Source organism: Monodelphis domestica, chromosome 7 (assembly GCF_027887165.1).
Source record: "Monodelphis domestica isolate mMonDom1 chromosome 7, mMonDom1.pri, whole genome shotgun sequence".
NCBI lineage: Eukaryota > Metazoa > Chordata > Mammalia > Didelphimorphia > Didelphidae > Monodelphis > Monodelphis domestica.
Genome location: NC_077233.1, coordinates 83,406,031 through 83,426,070, shown reverse-complemented (window position 1 = coordinate 83,426,070; position 20,040 = coordinate 83,406,031). Strand labels below are relative to the sequence as shown.

Below are 20,040 nucleotides of genomic sequence, written 5' to 3'. Positions count from 1 at the left end.
TGAGATAATTATAAAATCACTTTCCTTAGTGCCTAGTTTGGGGTGTATGGGGTGCTCAGGGAGGAGTAATATCTTTGGTATGGAGGGCTTGTCGTGCCCTCCTAGGGCAGCTCTCCAGCCTCTGATCCTCAACTGACACCCAGCTCTCACTTGTGGCTCCCAGTAGCTGCTAGCATGCGGCAACAGCCACACCGTGGGCAATGGATTCGAAAGGCCGGCTAAACCTTGTGTGGGTAGCCATCGGGTCGTTGTGGACCCCTGGTGAACCAGGGCTTTGCTCACCCAGCATGTGAAGACTGCTTTGGCTGAACAGATGGAAGAAACCAATAAGAAGGTTCAACGGCTGAGAGGGTGATGCAGCAAAGCACTGTGGAGTGCTCAGGGCGTGTTGGAGCACAAAGGACAACACGGCCATCCAATGCAGCTGAGGAAGTCTCCAGGTGTAACGATTTTTCATGCCACTGGACCCAGGCTTCCAATGCCGAGAGAGTGGGACTGTCTCTGTGCATTGGCTTTTCCACTTATATCTTCATGCACAAGTGTCTTTGTGCACACTCATCTTAGGTTACCGAGAGACTACTACTACTACTACTACTACTACTACTACTACTACTACTACTACTACTACTACTACTACTACTACTACTACTACTACTAGTGCCTGGTTTATTATGAGTGTTATATAAATTTTATCTATTATTTATTATTTCCTACCAGCTTATACTGCTTTTGGACCTCATCATCATGCCTCTTCCCCCCCTAAACTCATCTTTTGGAAATTGCATTATCTCTCAAGATTGAATTTGCCTGGATTGGATGACATCTCATCAGTATCCATCTCATTGGACCCTCTGACCCAAGGACAGGACCATGGAGTCCAAGGCCTCTATTTAAGGAAAGGTTTCAGTTCAGGCTTATTTTCCACTACCTTCACTGCTTTTGGACTTCCCAAACTTCTTTTTTATGCTCCTGCTACTTCCCACTTCCCCAACCCCAATTTTAAACTTTCTTCTGTGTTTTCTTTCCCCTTTAGATTATAAACTCCTCCAGGTTGGGGCTGACATTTTTAACTTGAATTTATGTCCAATTACTAAGCACAGTGTCTGACATATAGTAGGCACTTAATAAATGTTTTATCTACTGAATAAATTGCTTCAAGAATCTCATTAAAATAAATGTAACTGTGTGATATAGTATAGATAGAATAGAGCACAGGTCCTGGAGTCTGGAAGACCTGAGTTTATATCTGGCCTCAGGCACTTATTAGCTATGTGAACCTGGGCAAGTCTCTTAACTTCTGTTTACCTTGGTTTTCTTATCTATAAAATGGGAATAATAATAACATTACACACCTCTTTTTCCTTGTTGTTAGGAATGAAATATACATGGTAGATGCTTTATAGATGTTAGCTATTAATATTGTAATAACTGTTATGAGATAGAGCACTAGGCTGACTCTGAATGAGCCTAACTAGGAGTTAGGGAGAATATTGCCAACCTGCCTTATGGGTACCCAAGAAGAAGCTGTTGCTGGGGAAGCAGTAGCAGTTGATTGTGCAGCTACTGAGAAGGGATGGAACATATCATCCAGTAGTTTCTTACTTTAACTCTTTTAACTAATATTCTTATTAATTCAGTGCTATATTGTTTCTTTGATGCTGAAAGTTTCAGTGCTATCAGCACCATTTATTTTTGATGCTCTGTGACAAAACTTTATTAACCCCACTTCAGTTATATCTCTCATCAGGGATGTGTTAAAAAAAAAAAAGTCCAACCAAAGTGGAAGCTGAATAGCATGATTTTATAGTGGACCCCGGCATCTGCATTTGGCTCTAGGAACAGAAAAAGAAAGATGGCTTTTGTCTAGCTTTGAGAATTGGTAGGATAAGTAATGGCTGGAGGTCAAGGAAGTAAAAGACTCTAGAATGCTCCAACAAATCATTGAAATGGCTAATCACGAGGCCCCTGGAGCATGAAAGACAAGTGAAACCAGAAGGAAGGGCAGAATTGGGAGAATAGGAAGGGAAGAAGGATTTGAGATATGTGGGGGAGGGGGAGTGGAGTTCTAAAGATGGTGAAGAACAAATTCAACAGGAGTAAGGAATGGGAAGAGGCAGAAGATTAGAAGGTTGGGCTGGGAGGTCCAGAACTAGTCCCATCCTCTCTACAAAGCTTTCTTTTCTTTGCCACCTTAACCTACAAATAACCTCTCCTTTTGAATGCTCTTGATTTGTCTGCATTGGTCACTTGAGAATTTATCATATGGTCCATTGTATTGGAAGCTGTCTTTTCATATCTATTCATCCTATCTCCCTAACTAGATTATGAATCTCTCCAAAGGTATCTAATAGATGCATCTCACCACAGACCACTCAGTGCTTTGTACAAAATATGTTCTCTACAAACATTTGAAGATCAATTGATAAAACATCTCCAAAAATAGAGAATTAGAGTCCTTTTATAAGCCTTGTATTCAATAAACTCCAGTTGATGTTCCTGCTTTAAAGGCACTTACCTTTGAGAAAGAGAAAAGGCAGAGAAGTACACTGACATTTGAAAAATCCCATTTAAAAAAAAAAAACTATTAGAGGTCTATTTTCCCATCTGTAAAATAGAAGGATTGTTTACTAACTTTATATGCCATAAACCTATTAATCTTTCAGATCTTTCCTGGGGCCTTCATGGAAATCTGTTCTTATCCTCTTCCAAGCTCATCATCTGTTCATTAAAGAGTGAGGCAGAAAGTACCAGGGAATAAGGTGAACCAAAGTAGTCTGAATAGAGCTCATTTAACTTGTTTGTGGCCAAGGCACACAAAATTGCTCCATCCTTTGTTTTATCTTGTCTTTGATTGGTTCTAGCTTTTGAGAATTTCAGGAAAGATAACTATTACTTACAAACCACAAAGAGCGGAAGGACAGAGATTAGTCATGCCTCAGAAGAGAGGAAAACAAAATAAAATAAAACACCCAACAACAAAATAGTGGTAAGTTTGTGGAATCATGTTCATATGCCACTACCCAGAAGTGGCCAAAGAAAAGGTTAGGCTGAAATGAATTCACTAGCATTTTACTAACATCTTTGCTTCAGAAATTGGAAGCAAAGAATGAGAATAATGATCTTTACCTGGTGGGAAATTGGCCAGGTAGATATGGGTTGTTGTGACCTTTTTTGTCAGTTGTGTACCAATGGGTAAATCATCTATTTTCTTTAAGCTAGTTTCCTCATCTATAAAATGGAGTTGATGATCTTAATTCTAGTACTCCTCTCACAGGACTGTTTTGGGGAAGTGCTTTTGTAAATCTTGAAATGCTATGTGATGTAAGTGATTATCATTCATTTTTATGAATGATAAAAGTGTTTCCACTCTCATGCAATGGTTCTATAGGAAAACAAATGAATATCCATGTAGCTTGCTAGTTAAATAGAGCCCTTGTTTTAATGCAAATGGAAGCTAGAGAAAAGAGCAGGTCTCCTTCTCTGGTATGAGTGTGTCTATGATAATGATAAGAATACTTTGCATTTCACACCAGGGATGTTTGCTGGGCATAAAGCATAGAGTGGTTTAAAATCCAGAAGCAGTCAACTCTTGAACAAGGGGGTAAGCGATTATTTTTTTTAATAGCAAAAACAATTTTATTTACTATTTGCAAATACATCGCAAGACTTGATTTTTTTTTCAAAAAATACCTTCTCTCAAAAACAAAAACCTTGTCAATAGCCAGAATCTGCTGGTTAATTTATTTCCTCCCAAGAGAAATCCATTTGAGGTGCAAAGGCAGTACACTACACATATTTGGGAATCAAATCAACATAAGGCATTGATGACTCCAATTGCTTCAGTCCATCAGAAACCATTTCATTTGAGCTGTCAATATTCTAATGGAAATGAGATTGGCTTCTAAAAATAGAGCAGGTCTGTTCCTTAATATATAGAATCCTTTAATCAATTGTCTATATATTTATATTATCTAGTATTTCTAGCACATTATCTAGTGTTATCTAGTATATGTTTCTATTACACTTATTTTGACTATATGGAATATAATATGCTCAAAATGCATTATAAATGTTCCTTCTCTGCATATATTTGTATGTTATAAAAAAAGATTTCAAACTTTAAAAATACAGATGATTCTCTATGTACTGCTATATACTGTGTTACTGATGAGTCTCCACTGTTTGGTTATCCTTTGTTTTGCTATTTTTACATTGTTGGGGGGGGGATGGTAATTAAGAAAAAAAAATTATTGGCTTTAGAAAACATTCCCAACAAGAATGTCTGCTTTTAAAGTTGTTGGGTTTGCACATATTACTATACAAGCAGCAGAAGGATGATTATTGTTTTTCAAGTTGTAGGCCAGAGCCTCATTTTACTCCTTTTGGAGTCATCTGACCTGGGAGCACCATAGAAATGCTTAAGAGTTCTATACTGTGGTTAACTTCATTAGAACTCAAAAACAAGGGGAAAAAAGTCTGGATTGCCTGCTAAGAGTCCACAATTGACTTCTCAAAGGATTCCTCTCCTTCTTTCCAGATTAAATTCTAGCATATTTCCTCAATGCTTCACAAAACAGTCCACATGATTTCAAAAACATGAAAAATTGACTTCTTCTTCCTTACATGAAACCATCCCCTTGTTTCAGAGGCAGTCACAGAAGGCATCAGGCTACCCATTACAGGAGTGAGTCAGTATTTCAAGAAAAGGAGAGTTAAATGTTTTTGTTCCTTCCTGGTGATGTCCACTTCCATTTTACAAAGCATGAAAATGGCAGCATGGATTCTATTCAACCCACACCATTCAAAATTGTTTAGGAATAACCAGCAAAGTCAGAGAATCAGTTCATTGAATATGCAGTGTACCATAGGCTACGAGTCATGGCAACATTTGGCTGATGCTTATGACACTTTCTTTATATGAAGCAACAAGGACAATCAAATTGCTAGAAATACACTCAGCTTCCTATTTGCAATAATCAGGCATTCCAAAAACCTCTTTCTAAACTTTGGTTAAAAATCAGTTCACCACGGCAAGAAATGAAAATCAAGGCTGTAGCCTGCAGCTGATCCATGCACATTACAGATGGCAGTGGTGGTCACTTGTGCAAAATAAGGCGAAATTGAGCTCCACATTAACTAAAACAAGAAGAAAAAAGATACACATTGACATAAAATTGGGAAAAAACCCCAAAGGCTCCATTTTGCCCTTGCATATACAAACATAAGACATACTGAAGTCAAATTATGTGGTGAATGTACATTGTGGGATAAAATATCTTAATGAAAGAAAAAAAATTGTGGAAGATAATTTGTCTAGATTTCATAGTCAAAAACCTCATGGTTTGAAGGGTTTTTTTCTCCAAAAAGCAAAACAAATTTTAATTAAAAATTTTTTCTTTCACTTGATAAATTTATCTTGGAAAGAGAAGGATATTACTATTATAATAGTTTCATAAAAAATTTTTCTTCCACTTGATAAATTCATCTTGGAAGGAGAAGGTTATCACTATTATGATAGTTTTTCTTTCTTTTTTAAACTTGCACAGATTCAACGGCATACTTCAAAATGATGGTGTAACATTTCATATTCACATGTTACATTTAAATAAAGTTTATTTAAAAAATTATATTAAATACAGACTAACAGAATATTCATAATATATTTTACAGAGAAAAATAGCCATGTCTTTATTTTAGAAACATGATTCTTTAAAAAGTTCTTTGAGATTTTTTTATAAAACATTTTACCCGTGAAGACTTTTTGTCCCATAAAGACCTGTTTAAAGAAAAACTTAAAATTTTAAATTCCTTGTTTTTTTTTTCCTTTTTATATCTTAAAAGTGTACACTCTATAAATTCTTTAAAATAACACACAGTATCTTTTGGGATCAAATGGGTCACAGGCCGTTTTTTGTTGTTGTTTTTTTAAAGTCAGTGGAGACTCCCTGAATCTTTTCTGAAGTGCCTTTTTCTCTGTCTCTGGGGATCAATAGTGCAGATTTACATGGGAATTCAGACCTCCCTCGGTGTTGTAGAGAAGGCAAAGAGGAAGGCAGGAGCAATGGCAGGGCACAGCTGCAGTGTCCACAGAGTCTAAAAAAAATCCCCTAAATCAATAAGAGAAGGCAGAACTTGAAACTCCAATGTGGTCCATGCCTTCTCCCAACCACTCCAAAGGTCTCTGATGGATGAATTCTGTGGCCATACAGAGATTCCATAGGAGTTGGCATCTGGCACTTATTTGTTCTCCAAGTTGTAGCAGTGGGCATCTCCTTTCCCTTTGGCATCATATCCAGGAAGTGGCTGTCCGTATTTATCCACGCACCAGCAGAAACCTCTCTTTCTTCCTTTGGATGGACGGCACTGTGGGACAAAGCACAGGGGTCAGGAGGAAGCCTCTCTCCCTAGCCACACTATCATAAAAGTTTCTGACCATTCTTGCTCTGAGCAAAGGACATATCAACCCTTTGGTGAAAAAAGTGTAAAGAGTTCTGATTTCTAGCCTCAGAGGGCAGCGGTGGGGAGATGTAAGCTCACTATCAACTCCATTAGATCATCAAAGGTCTAATTTATACAGAACAAAAATTATGGCTCTTAGAAGATGATATAAACACAAAGGACTATCTCATAAATATTATGCCTTTTTGCTGTGTTTATAGAAGACTACATTGTTCACTGTCCATTCAGAAAAAAATAATTTTTTTTGCATGTTAGGGTAAAGAAACAACTATCTGAAGTTACCATGCTCTACAAAGACATTTTGGTGTATACAAGACTACTGGATTTGGAGTCAGAGCACCTGGCTCTGCAATTTGCTATGCTGGGCAAGCCATTTAATCTCCCTGAAAATTTCTCATTAATTTTCTCATCTGCAAGGAAAAAAAAATAAGAAGGCTGGATTAGATAGCTTCTGTGTCTCCTTCAAAATTTAGGTCTCTGATCCTGGGAAGTGATAATCCCATAGCTAATCTCCATGTACTGATGTGATAACCAAAAAAAGTCCATCCATCATTCTGATTTGAAAGCTAAGGTTAGGCACATATTTACTTACTCAATATTATAGCTTATATTGGTTAAGTGAACTCATAGGCTATCTAAACCAACCAATACCTGACCCCAAATCCCTTCTACAATATTGGTAACAAGAAATCTTAAATACTTTGACTACACAGAAAGCCTGCTACCCCAAGGCAATCTATTTCACTTTAACAGAGAGAAATATCTAATTGTTGGGAGGTTTTTCTTTACCAGGATTCTAAACGTGTCTCTCTGTAACTTCTACCAATCCATCCTGGGAATTCCACTGGACAGACTTTTCTGTGTCAGCCATTCAAATACTTGAGGATCCTTTTCTCCAAACTAAACATGCCAATTTCTTGTATCAGTTCTCTTGTGGAGGATAAAAATCTTAAGGCTTATCTCTATCCCAATTGCTGGGTCCATTAGATCTTTCCACACATGATTTCCTATAATGTAGCCCATGTCCTATCTGGACATGGATATATGGATTCCTAATTTAAATTACCCTGAAGGAATCATACCTTTGCTGCTATTTGTTCGTAATGCTACTTTACCTAAAATTTCATAGAGATGCAAAATCTGGCCTTTTTTCAAATAATTTTAATATGACCCAAAGTGATTCTTTTGGGGATTTCTCCCACATCCATTTACAAATAAGCAAATCCCTACTGTATTTGTATGGAAGCTGTTTCCTTTTGCCCCAAGAAGCTACATAAGCAAGCAGTGCTTTGGAAAATGGAGCTGTTTTTCAACACTAGTTATTTTGTAATTTTGGTCAGCTTAGATGTGAAGAGGGACAGCAGTTGTCAAGGGAGTCTGCTGTCCTTTGTAATCCAAATTAAAATTAGCCAGTGGTCATTAATCAATGAACTTTTTCTCCACTACTGGCACTATAATTTTGGCCTCCTCCTAGGTGGTATTAACAGTTTATTGACCCAAATAAGTGTAATATACAAATTAAGAGACAGAGTAGAGAAGTATCTGTGACAGACTTAAGATTTCACTGTTATGTCAGGCAATATTTCCTGAATATTAGTGAACAAATGCTAATGGTGGGGTGGGGCATGAAAAGGAAAAAAAAACTTCAGGAAGAATATTACTCACTTGCTTCTTCTTATAAAATCCCTTCTTGTCACAGTTTGGAATATGAATTCCTCTTGGGCTCAGGACATTCAAAAACTTCAGGTGGTTCAGGGTGTCTTCCATTTCTCTGCGGCAAGGACCCTGTTGATTATTTAATAGGAAAAAAAATTAAAACCTCCTTCCCTCCAGTAATTTAAAACTACATTTACTTATTATTTATTAATGTCTTAATAAATATTATTATTTAACTAATATTTAAAATTTTTTAAAGAAAATGTGAATAGACCATATTTTTGGTGATATTACACTTTAAATTTCCCCAAGGATAGGTACTATATTGAATTCTTTCTGTCTCATCCTCCCTTCTGTTCTGCCCACCCTGCTTTTAGCAGAGTGCCTGGTATCTAGGAGACACTCAAATGTTTGCTAAGTGAATGACAGGAGGGATACACAGGGCTCCTGTTCCTGAGTCTATGGCTTTGATCTTGATATGCTTCCTACTAGGGCTCAGGTGTTTCCTCTTAAGGATGAGATATGGATGCCATCTGGTATGTAAGCATGCTAAAATAGGAACTATATGTTCACACCCTTGTATAAACACATACACTTTCACCACTACATCCATTTTCCACCTCTAGGAAGAATGCCAAGAAGGATATTTATTTGTGGTTTAATAATAATAATCAACATTTATATACTGCCTTCAAGTTGGCAAAGTGTTTTTGGATGCATTATTTCTTTTTTAGGCTGATAAAATACTATAAAGATTTATTAATATTAACATAGCCGATTATTATAATTTAGATATTTATTAATAATTAACATTAATAAGTAGGGCTTATTATTACCCTCATTTTAAAATAAAATTGATTAGAACAGAATTTTAATTAGAACTGCTCTTTTCCTTCCCTCTCCCTATCCACATTCTATCAGTTCTTCAAAGTCTAGCTCTAATACCATATGGTATGACTTAAAAATGTCCACCAGAGATGTTCCTGATCCCTGCAACTAGGAAAAAAGTATCTTCCTCTGAACTATATTGCTTGTATCCTACTGACTCTTATGTTAGCCCATATTGTCCCTGAAGGGCAAAGTGTGGATCTTATTGAAACCTGAAAGCCCTTGAGCCCTTATCATCAATCTTATATCTGGCTGGAGTTCAATACATACTGGCTTGACTGAATGAGTACAATGTAAGCAGAAGAAGTGGAAGGGTGGGTGGGTGGGGCAGTTTTGGGGGGTTAGTGGGGGGTGGGTAGCTTTCAAAAGATATCCCTTTCTCCAAAAATGCTATTATTTCATAAATATGTCTTCATAACAATTAGTCCACCACATCCTATCCACTCTGCCTTTGCTTAGATTCTGGATGGCATAATTCCATGTTTAATAGATTTCATTATTGAGTAGAAATGGAGATTATTAATACTCTTTTTTTTTAATTAAAATAAAAAATGAAAGCCTAGCCACAAAGTGGGTTTCTTCTCCCCTTATTATTATACACTTCAAGTGCCAATTTCCAATTTTACTGGTAACAGAAAAAATACTTGGTAATGAATATTCTAGATGCTGTATGTCAAGAGCCAATAGATGAGTGTTCCCTTCTTACTGCTTCTTGAGTGGAGGGAACATGTAGGATCAAGGAGGATAATGCAAACTTAAAATACTTACATATTCAGTCTCCTGTTTGGATTCAGAAGAGAAGTTCTGTGTATCTGTGCTTTGTGAGTCATACTCCTCCAATTTGTAGCGTTGAGTGTCTTTGGCTTGTCCCTTCCTGATGATGTCTAGTTTGGTGTGGTGTGGATGGAATTTGGAATCAGGTACCCGGGGTACACTGGGGATTGCTTGGTTCTCCATGCTGCTGGTATTTCGGTCTTCTTCTTCATCACTGGCATTTCCTGGAAATAGACCAAACAGAAAAATGGAACAATATAATATAATCCATGAGCAAAACTTGCAATAATAGAGCTTATATTCCACAAGGAGATATAATCATTTACCTAAATGGGAAGGGGCAGGAAACGATGAGTATTTTATTAATTGTTGATATATTTAAGATGAAGCATGACTTAGTGGATAGAGAGCTGGCCTTGAAATCAAGAAGACTTCAATTTAAGTTCTGCCTCCCACCCATGTCAGATCTGTGCCCTGGGCAAGGCATTTAAATTCCCAGTGCCAGTGTGTCAAATTCAAAAAGAAACTAATTTCTGAGTTACAAAACTACAAATTAATATTATCCATATTTCATTGTATTTTTACTTATTTTGTTAAGCATTTCCCATTTGCATTTAAATCTAACTAATCCTCAGAAAGTTTGGGGGATTGAAAATTTGATACCTCTTGCCTAGGCAATAATTGAAAGCCAAAAGTTAAAGATGAAAGTATACATCTAAATCAGTAGGAGGATCTTCCAATATCAATGAAATTATAGGTCTACTAGGCCTTATCCTTATTCTTGAGACTAATAATTTTTGAAATTTATAAAATTTTCCCTAAAATTACTCATCATTTCAAATTTAGAAACTATTAAAACATTTATTTTAAATGGATTTACTAACTGAAATTTCTAAATTCTCTTGTAATTTTTAATTATAACTAAAGATGGGGGTTATTTTAAATGCTTTTTTTGAAAAAAAATAAAAAGTCTTTTTACAGAGCCAGGGGAGTTTGTCTTGCTTTTTGTCACTTTCTACCAGAAGGGGGCAGATATCATCTGTGATCATTTCTAGAATCTGGACCTAAACCAGAAATCTGTTAGCAGCAAAACCAATGCAAGTTACCTAAGTATCTAAACACAGACAGCTATTTCAGAGTCAGATTCAATCATCAAATGGATTAGATGAACTGAAGTACCATCTACAAAATATGATACTTCAAATATCCTTTGATATATCCAAGGTTACAAAGAAACAGCAGATGGTAGAAAGAGGGTGGGGTGGGGGTAGGGGAGGTTAGTCAGAGGGTCTGAGTTCAAATTCTGTTCTGCTCTATTCACCACCTGTGTGAGAGTGGGCATTGAATTGCTTTTAAAACTTCTGTTTTTTAAAAGTTTAAATGAGGGGGCAGCTGGGTAGGTCAGAGGATTGAGAGCTAGGCCTGGAGATGGGAGGTCCTGGGTTCAAATCTGACCTCAGACACTTCCCAGTTGTGTGACTCTGGGCAAGTCACTTGACCCCCCCATTGCCTAGCCCTTACCACTCTTCTGCCTTGGAGCCAATACACAGTATTGGCTCCAAGACAGAAGGTAAGGATTTAAAAAAAACAAGTTTAAATGAGTTAGAATGGCTTACAGAGTTCTCTAAAACTAAAAATCTGTTTCACTCATTTAATAGGGATTGTTAGGTATTTAAACTCTATGCTTTGAAATAAATGCTCAAAATAAATTCTGATTTTAAAATGTGAAATAAATACCAAGATATATTCATGTGTGTGTGTGTGAGAGAGAGAGAGAGAGAGAGAGAGACTAGTCTGATTTTCACTGGTATGGTATCATTCAAGTACCACAGTCTAAAGGGAAATCCCATCATAACTTCCTACTTGTAACGCCTGGGTAGACACTCAGTTTGGAAACTTCTATGGGGGCGAATAATAAATAAATAACTACAACAACAATCAAAATATAAAAGAATGGAGCTCCTTTCTCAGTATTTTTATTTTTTCTTTTTGCCAGAGACCTAATCTTAAACAAAAAAGGCAGGACACAAAGTGCTTAGTAATGGAAAGAGAGCTTCCTTAGAGTTGGAAGACATGGGTTTAAAACTCTGCTCTTTCTTTAATAATTTTGTGAAGATAGAAAGATCTCTCAGATTTTCTGGGCTTCAAAGTCTAAATCTGTAAGATGGGGTTAACACCTATCATATCCATCTCATAAACTTGCCACAAGGATCCACAGAAATAATGTAAATTGAAAAGTATTCAGTAAATATAAATCATTATTACTTTATAACATATTACCACTACTAATCAGATGACTTTGAAAATCTTGCTGTCTTGGCAATGGTATCTAAATCTTTGAATATGTTGTTTGTGTTTTAAAGAAATTCTCTGACTTGCCAGAGAAGTTATTCATAGGAAGCCTGCATCTCTTTGGTACTTGGCTATAATTCTTAGTTGTGCTATTTTATTGTTATTATTTTTTTAAAACCCTTACCTTCAGCCTTAGAACCAACACTGTGTAATGGGTATTGGTTCTAAGGCAGAAGAGTGGTAAGGGCTAGGCAATGGGAGGTCAAGTGACTTGCCCAGGGTCACACAGTTAGTAAGTATCTGAGGCCACATTTGAACCCAAGACCTCCCATCTCTGGGCCTGGCTCTCAATCCACTGATCCACCCAGCTGACCCCTTTTTATTGTTATTTTGATTTTTACATGTGTTCTCTCCCTCAGACTGGACAGACCCTAGGCTACCTACTTGAATTACCCTGTATCCTTTATTTTGTTATATGAATGTCTTTAATGTTTAACAGTGTACAGAGCAGCTATTCATTAGATATTTAATTTCATGTCCTTTTCCCTTGAAGGATATTAAAATAATTTAAGGACAGAAAACTTGACTTAAGTGGACATGTAAATCCCCTTAGAAAAGGTTTCTTCTTCCTCCCCCCCAAAATCATGAAGCTTCATTGGTTTGAATATAAGCTGTTGTTATGAAGTTTAAAAAATATGACTCTGGCAGTATGTGTTGGTGTTCTTTTGACAGAGCATACTGTGTTACTTTTTTGATATTTTTCCAAATGACTTTGATAAGTCACCTGTTCCCTTTTATATACAATCTTTCAAAGCTCTGCAACAGTGTTATTATCTATTAATCACAGTGCCCATTAAAACCTACTTAAATATTTATAACAAAACCTCTATGTAATCATCTTTTAAATATCAACAAAAATCTATTGTTCCATTTTAATTAATTAAAAAACACATCTATAAAGATACATATTAAATAATTCTATTCTTATTTCCCATCATCAAAACTCAAAAAATGATTTTTCACTTGACAAGACATTAAGACATTTTGCCATACTGCTAGGGCTGGGTTCATATCATCCATCTTGTACTTATTGGCAGTGCAAACTAGTGTATGGTGACCATGAATTAACTACTATGCCCCAGTTTCCTTAGATGGAAGGTAGTAATGGCTCTGGTAATACCTACCTTGCAGGGCTGTTACAAGAATCAAATGAGAGAATATGTGTAAAATGCTTTGCAAATCTTAAGGCATTATTCAAATCACCTACTCCTATTTTTAATTTGGTCTTGATTAGTGAGTGGAAGGCGAAGGCACTCCCGTAGGGTAAATTCCCTTCCCTAGCTCCGGATCTGCTAGAAGGCACCCTGAAGCCTTTGAGTGGCTGGGGGCAGAGACAAGTGACAGCCAGTAACGGGTCAGAGGCGTGGCTTGGACCTAGGTCTTAGTGACTGAGGCCAGCCCCCAGTCCACTCTTCTGTGTTGCTTCTCCAACTATTATTACTGAATGTAAATCTTTGGTCTCGGTGGTCATTAAAAAGGAACCACAATTCTCTCGGATCCCATAGAGTTAATTACTAACGCACATTTTCCAAAGTCACGATGATGCTGATGGTGAGTACTACTGGCGTCTGGCTTCATAGTGACATTGCGAGGACTTTCCCTACCATAATTACGGTAAGGAGAATCCTCTTTGGGGGCTTGGAATTCAGCAGAAAATTTGCCAGATCCGTTTTTAAGAAAAATATTAATAAATAACGTGGCTACTCCCGGCAGTATTGAGTGTATAGCTTTCTTTATAAAAACCCCAGCCCTTCTCAGTACCTCCTTCAAGTTCATTCAAATTCTCACCTACCCCCTCCACAAATTTCCTCCCCACTCCGTCACCCCTCCCCCCGCAACAAATTGCAGAAAGGAAGAGTTGCTTCTCATTTGCCTTCTTCTCTTACCGCGCCCTTCCCCCCCACCCAAGGTAGTGTAATTAACTGGTTTGCAGTTAAACTAGGCAGGAAGAGTACATTTTATGTCTGGCTTTCCTTAGTCCAAGACATTTCCCCGCACCCCTCCCCCACCTCGTGCCAACGGGAGGATGCCCCAGCACTCTCATTCTCCTTTTCTCCAGTCATTTGCACCCACACCAGCCAGAGGAGAACCAAGGGCTCCACTGAAAGGTGGAGGTTTTAGGGGGACTACACCGGGTCGCCTTCTCTAAGGATTTTCCATTAAATCCACCCAGGTATATGCGTTCTCAGACGCCTTAACAATTCACCCCCCCCCCACCCCCCTTCTGCAGGGTTTGGTTTCCATCAACATCACCATTTCCTCGTTTCTCCCCGCTGCATCCTTTTCTCGTGGAGAGTAGCTTCTAAGAAAATAGTTGGCGCTGATCATGAGCCCCCGCCCCCAAGAAAATAGTATCATGTTTCATCTTCTGGTCTCCCAACTAGCAGGACAGTCTGGTATGCTTAGAGCCCTGAACATAGTTCTCGTTCTCTACTGAAACGTGAGTCAAGTCTTTAGAAGGACTCCAAGACTCAGCTTCCTCCTCTGTAAAACGAGGAGGTTGGACAGGACATTCTCTGAGATCTCTTTTAGGTCTAACTAGTAAGACATTGCTACTTTTTTGCAGGTTTCACGGCAACCCCCCTTTCCCCATTCTTGCCTCCCTCCATCCTTCCCTACACTCTTCTGCAGGTTCTTACCTGTAGCATGCGGTCCTTGCATCAGGAACGTCTTCAGCTTGCTGGCCGTCACATTGGTACAGAGGCCCCGGCCATCTAAGAGCGCCTGCAGGGGTCTGGGCTCTCCGGGCTGGGGCTGGCAGCTGAGACCCGCCCCGCAGCGCTCCGTGTATACGCCGCACGAGTTACCCTCTTGCAGGGCGCAGGTCAGGCAGCATCCGCAGCCTGGCTCGCGCACCAGCTCAGCGCAGTCAGGCACCAGAGGCTTGCACTGCTCCAGGGCCCGTGAGTCGCATGGCTCGCAGCGGACCACCGGACCTACGGCTATCGCCAGGCGGCTCAGCAGCGCCAGTGCAGCGACTGCCACTGCCCAGAGCAAGTAAAGCTTGGACACCATAGCAACCAGCAGAGGGGAGGGCTAAAGGAAGCCTTGCAGAGGCGGCCACAAGAGAGGGAGTGAGGGAAAGAGGGATAGGAAGAGAGAGGGGCTGGGGGAGGGTGGGAAACAGAAGGACACACAGTACAGCCCCTAAACCTGGGAGAAAGCAAGTCTCTTTGCAGGAGCACTTCCGCAACTCTTCCCCTATAATAATCGTGTTATTATATACTGATACAATAAGACCAGTAGTAAAGAGCCAACTTTGATTTCCAACTTCTCAAATTACAATCAATCCTTTAAACCCTAACTAAATCTATTCCTTCTAATACCTACTTCCTACTGTTTCCCTCCCCACCAGGGGGGAATAAAAAAAAAAAACTCAGCAAAATATATAAGCTCTAAAGTCAGAAGAACTGCTACAAAACTGAGTGCTGATGTAAGAAAAAGATGCTATTTTAAAATAAAATAAGGAAACAAGGTTCCCTATTTTATTCTCTTTGTAGGCTCCTGCTCCCTGTAACTCTTTCGTCCCATCTGTTCTCTCATTCAGCTGAAGTCTTGCCTATATAGAAACCCAGCCTAGGACACGCCCCGGAACATGAATAATGAATAACTGGCGCTCATGCTAAAGGGGTGTGACTTAGAAACTCAGGTTTTGGTTTAGAAAGTCCTGCAATACAGGGCTGGGCCCTTCGTTTGAGTTCAAGTGCGTTTCTTAGAAACTCTCCTTTAAGGAGATGCACGGGATGAATCTTTTAAAGATGCATCATGTGTCTCTTGTTTCAAGGAAAAAGTTTCTCAATATTTCTTCGTTTTTGGCACCATGAGGTATATTACACGAGGACTGGATGGGAGTTGCCTTTCTGGATTTCCATCTTCAATCCTGTGCTCTTTGGCTTTGGCTTAAAGCACACACAACCTGGGCGGTGTGTGGAGTGTGCCCTCTCAACACACACGCACCCGGGCGCACTCACACATACATGCACACACACGCATGGAGCGAGTTTCCAGCAAATACTTTGGAAAGAATTCACATGACATGCAATTCGTTGACAAAAATTGGAAAAAATTTGCGGTCCCCCCCTCATTTTCCGCACCACACCCCTCTTTCCATGTTTCCAGCTCCTCTCTGTCCCCAGCACTTCCACATGGCACGGTGGTTCTAACTGACATATTTGCCTTTTCTCCTAGCTTTCTCTAGCTCTAAGACAGAACTCTTTGTTAAACTGAATGGACAGAGGAACCAGCTAGGCAAAGGAAGCCACTAGTAGCAGACTCAAAGCGCACCCCTGGTGAATAATTAGAAATCGATTATTTATTATTATTTGCCCACTTGAAATTTTAGATAAGCATAGTTTGTTTTGAAATCCTCTAACTAGAATTAAAAAAAAAACAAAAACATCTCCGAATTCAAATCCCTGCCCGTCCCCCCTTCCCCACCCACTGTTACTTTAAAAATTACAGAGCATGTGAAGGAAAGGGATAAGAATTTTCTGCAGGGTCCTAATGATCCTGAAACTCCTAATGAAATCAATACTAATTCATGTGGACACAACTTTAGATATGCTGAGAATTCATTTGAATATGTATATTTGGCCTGCTTTCAAATCAAGAAATGTGAAAATAAGTGAAAATATTCTTTTCTCACCTTTATTGCTTCCAAATCTCAAGGATATGACTTCTTATTTCTTGGTGCTAGGAAGGGGAAATAGGGAGTGTAATTGAACTTGGTTTGCAGACATTTTCTGAAATGCACAAATCAGATCCTTTTTTTTACCTCATCCAATTAATGCTTCATTTATGTTTAAAAATAAGGGGACATTAATTATATCAGGTAATTAACAACCAGTCCTTTAAATTAGGTTATTTTGGAAACTTCAATTTCTAAATACTACTTTGCTGTCCTTTACTCATACTTTTCTAATGCTTAGACATCAAACCCAAATTGAAATTGAAATTTAATTTCGTGGCAAAAATGTTTTGAAATCACTTATAAATGTTTCGAAGGAGAAAACTCCTTTTAAAAATGTTCAGCTATCTCATATCTAATTTCTTTCCTGGCATAAAGGATGATTTACTGATTTCTTTGTCTTCTTAGTCATTTTCCCAATTCACCAAGAGAGGTCGCTGGCTGTCCAGGATTAAATTTGCAGATTTAATGGAGTTCATTTACAAAGAAGTTATTGATCCCTAGCTCAAAACTAAGAGAATTTTATGTAGAAACTATTGTGGGAAGATTTTATATTACTATTTTAATACCTTATGCATTATTACTTTTAAATATGTTGGGGGCTCAGTTGGATATTTTAGATAGAAAGGAAATCCAGAAAAGTGGTCCTTAAGAAATATGAAATTATTTCACTCCCATTTCTAATCCTACTATGAACAGTTTACTATAGGAAAATGATTATGTTTTTAAAAAATGTGTGCTGTTCGGAAAAGTAAACACCATTTGGGTTATTCTCTGTATCTGTGAAACAAAAATGTAAAGGAGCTTTCAAAAAAAGAAAAAGAAAAAGAAAGGTGGAAGGGGAATAAATAGTTAGAAATGAGAAAATTTGTTTCCCTTTATCACATATACATAGGGTTGTTTTAATCCTTCTACTTTATCTTTTTTTAAACATATGGATTACATATGAACCTAACTATAATGCAATTATCACATGATTTTTTTTATCAATATTAACATTTTTTTCAGCTCTTTCAGGTTGAAAACTCGTCATATTTCTATTACCCACTGGTCACTGTCTCTCCTCTCATGTGAAAATAAATGGACACAAAGCAAACCTTTCCAGTTAGATCTGGTTCTTAAAATAGCCATAATGACCTTGAGACTTAAAATAACTTGGGTATGCATTCAAAATAAAATAGTTAAGATCACATTTCTGCCTCTTGGTTGAAGAAAATGTTAACTGTGAGACCTTGACTGATAAGTATTTTACAAAATATGTGTGCAAATTGACCCAGATTTTTTTTAATCAACGTCCTTGTGAAATGTCAGAAAATGAGAAAAATTAAATGAAAAAACCTTTTATTATTGTTTCCATTCCCTTTAAAAGAAAGTGAGAATTTCTTTTGCAGTTTTTACAGCGTTGAAGAAATCTATATTTTATATATAGGGAACATTAATACTCTAGAGGACTTAGGGGGAGCCAGAGTACCATTGTTACTGGGCGGCTGCTTTGAATCTCTCACAATATCAGAGAGACTAAAAAAAAAGCATTGCAGGTTAAAAGCTAATTGAACGTTTTCCAAAATGTTCCAAAATATTGAATTTTTATACAGATTTCAATCACTTTGATCCATATACTTTGTAATAAAGTAAGCACATCTCTAGCATTTTTGTGTCATGAATGAAACTTTACAATGGTTTCCTTACCTAGAAAAAAAGGAGTGCAAAAAAAAAAAGCACAGACCATTGCATGAGCAAATTAAAAATAACAAGCATTTGTTAATCACATTATGTTCTAAGCACTCACAAAGAAAGGCAAAAGCAGCCCCTACCCTCAAAGAGCTTACATTCTAATGGGGGGGGGGGGGACAATACAAAAATCACTACATATATAGAGAAGGCAAAATAGATATAGTCTCAGAAGGAAGATTCTAGCACTGAGTGGGACAGGGAAAGGCTACTTTCCGATTGATTGGTGGGCTTTTTAGGTGAAAACAGCAGGAAGCTAAAGAAACTAGGAGGCCAAGGTGAGGGCAAACAAAGCATCTTAATTTGAACCTGGAGACAGACCTGAACTTTTGGAAAATCACTTTGACCTCTGAGTTGTATATGGTTTGGCAGGGGGAATAGATATGAAACAGGAAGACGATCCTGGATTTTAATAATCCAGGAAAGAAGTGATGATGACCTGTAATGGCAATATCAGGGGAGAGAAGGGGATGTATATAATGTATGTGTATGTATGTATATGTATATAGAAAGATCTGATATGTATGTATATACTCATTGCTTGTGTAAGTGTATATGTGTATGTGTATTGCCAGGGTAGAATCTACAGGACTTGGCAACAGATTGGATATGAGAATGAGTGTAAGAATAGAATTGAGGATGATATTCAGGTTTCTAGCCTAGAAGGGAGGAGAGTGGTGCCCTAAACAGTAAATTGGATTGGAATCAAACTTGATTTTCAAGATTTTTTTTCTTAGATCAAATCACTTGTCTCTGGTTAATTCAAAAGTCAATAGTTAACTTTATATGTAATTATAATGACTAAGTTTAGCCCTAAGGAAGAAAAATGCAGCTCCACTTATGCCTCCCCCTACCGCCTCACATACACTCTTTGAAGAGGTAGGAGACTGTGATTGTGTAACATTGCATATAGTGTTAGGCTTGGTCAATATGTTGGTTATATAATAGAGGTGAATAGGAGGAACTGTTAGCTGTGTCCCCATAGAGATGGTACACTTGCCTGTTAGTTCCATGGAAACATCCCAGGTCAGATCACTCAGATCATATTCATACCCTCAATTTTACTAAGCTGCTTCTGTTTGCCTGCTTGTCTATCTTTCTGTCTATCACTTTTACTGTCTTTGTTTCCCTTTTTCTTTGTTATAAGAATTGTAAATATGTATATAATATATACCCATATTCATGTGTATATTTATGTATATATATAATGTATATATAGTGTATCTATACAAATATTCAGAAATGAATGTGATATTAAGCAAAATAAATAAATAACCATTAAAAATTAAAAAATAGAGTTGTGGTGACAATTGGCTTTTTTTTTTTGCTTCTAATAGAAGTTAGCCTTATCTCTCAATACCTATCATAGTTTCTTGCAAGCACACAATTAAGAATAAACCAATGTGCTATTATTTAATAATCAGATCCCAAATTTATCATTATTGATTTTACCAAGTAGGATGTGTACTATTTGACATTTAAAGCCCTTCACA

The 20,040-nt window shown here is 37.7% G+C and overlaps 1 protein-coding gene across 1 annotated transcript; it reads right to left on the bottom strand.

Annotated features, from left to right (window-relative positions):
* Positions 1-3,602: 3,602 nt before the first annotated feature.
* IGFBP3 (insulin like growth factor binding protein 3) lies at positions 3,603-15,682 on the bottom strand. Its single transcript, XM_007500448.3, has 4 exons — positions 14,769-15,682; positions 9,772-10,001; positions 8,125-8,244; positions 3,603-6,363 (listed from the first exon to the last, which is right to left on the bottom strand). The coding sequence occupies exons 1-4, from the start codon at positions 15,142-15,144 to the stop codon at positions 6,238-6,240; spliced, it is 852 nt and encodes a 283-aa protein (XP_007500510.1). The 5' UTR covers positions 15,145-15,682; the 3' UTR covers positions 3,603-6,237.
* Between the last annotated feature and the right edge of the window lie 4,358 nt (positions 15,683-20,040).

Coding starts and splice junctions, on each gene's coding strand:
- IGFBP3 (XM_007500448.3), bottom strand. CDS start 15,144: ATGGTGTCCAAGCTTTACTTGCTCTGGGCAGTGGCAGTCGCTGCACTG. Junction 10,002..14,768: donor GCAAGGACCGCATGCTACAG/GTAAGAACCTGC, acceptor GTCTATTTCCAG/GAAATGCCAGTGATGAAGAA. Junction 8,245..9,771: donor CCAAACAGGAGACTGAATAT/GTAAGTATTTTA, acceptor AATAATCAACAG/GGTCCTTGCCGCAGAGAAAT.